The sequence below is a fragment of the Crocuta crocuta genome, unplaced genomic scaffold (assembly GCF_008692635.1).
Source record: "Crocuta crocuta isolate KB4526 unplaced genomic scaffold, BGI_CrCroc_1.0 scaffold229, whole genome shotgun sequence".
NCBI classification, from domain to species: Eukaryota; Metazoa; Chordata; class Mammalia; order Carnivora; family Hyaenidae; genus Crocuta; species Crocuta crocuta.
The window spans coordinates 6,914,964-6,915,288 of NW_027536464.1; the positions used below are offsets into that span (position 1 = coordinate 6,914,964).

The 325-nt window shown below is 67.1% G+C and overlaps 1 protein-coding gene across 1 annotated transcript in view; it reads right to left on the minus strand.

Moving 5' to 3' along the window:
- The window catches only part of EPHA4 (EPH receptor A4), a 152,874-nt gene extending 152,570 nt beyond the window's left edge, over positions 1–304 (minus strand). Inside the window, exon 1 of the mRNA XM_077748712.1 lies at positions 214–304. Coding sequence (XP_077604838.1) covers positions 214–304 — 91 coding nt within the window. The remainder of the gene's footprint in view (positions 1–213) is intronic.
- Between the last annotated feature and the right edge of the window lie 21 nt (positions 305–325).

Consider the following 325-nt stretch of genomic DNA (forward strand, 5'->3'; position numbering starts at 1 on the left):
GCCGAATGCACGGTCACCTCCCGGGCCAGGCTGCCCGACGGCTTCCCGCCACCCCCCTCGCGGATCCCTTCGTTCTGGCCCCCTTCTCCGGAGTAGGGGTGCGCCGCTCACACCAGGATCCCCTCACACGCTCCGGCCTCGCGCTCCCGGGGATCGTTCGCCCGCAGATGCACCGCTCCGCCCGAGACCGCAGAAGGACCGCCCGGCTCTTACCTTCATTCGCGGGGTACACCCTGGAACCGGTGACAGCGTCGCAAATCCCAAAGAGAGACGAAAAGAGGGCGAAATAGAAAATCCCAGCCATGGTTCGCCGGTGCCAACGCCG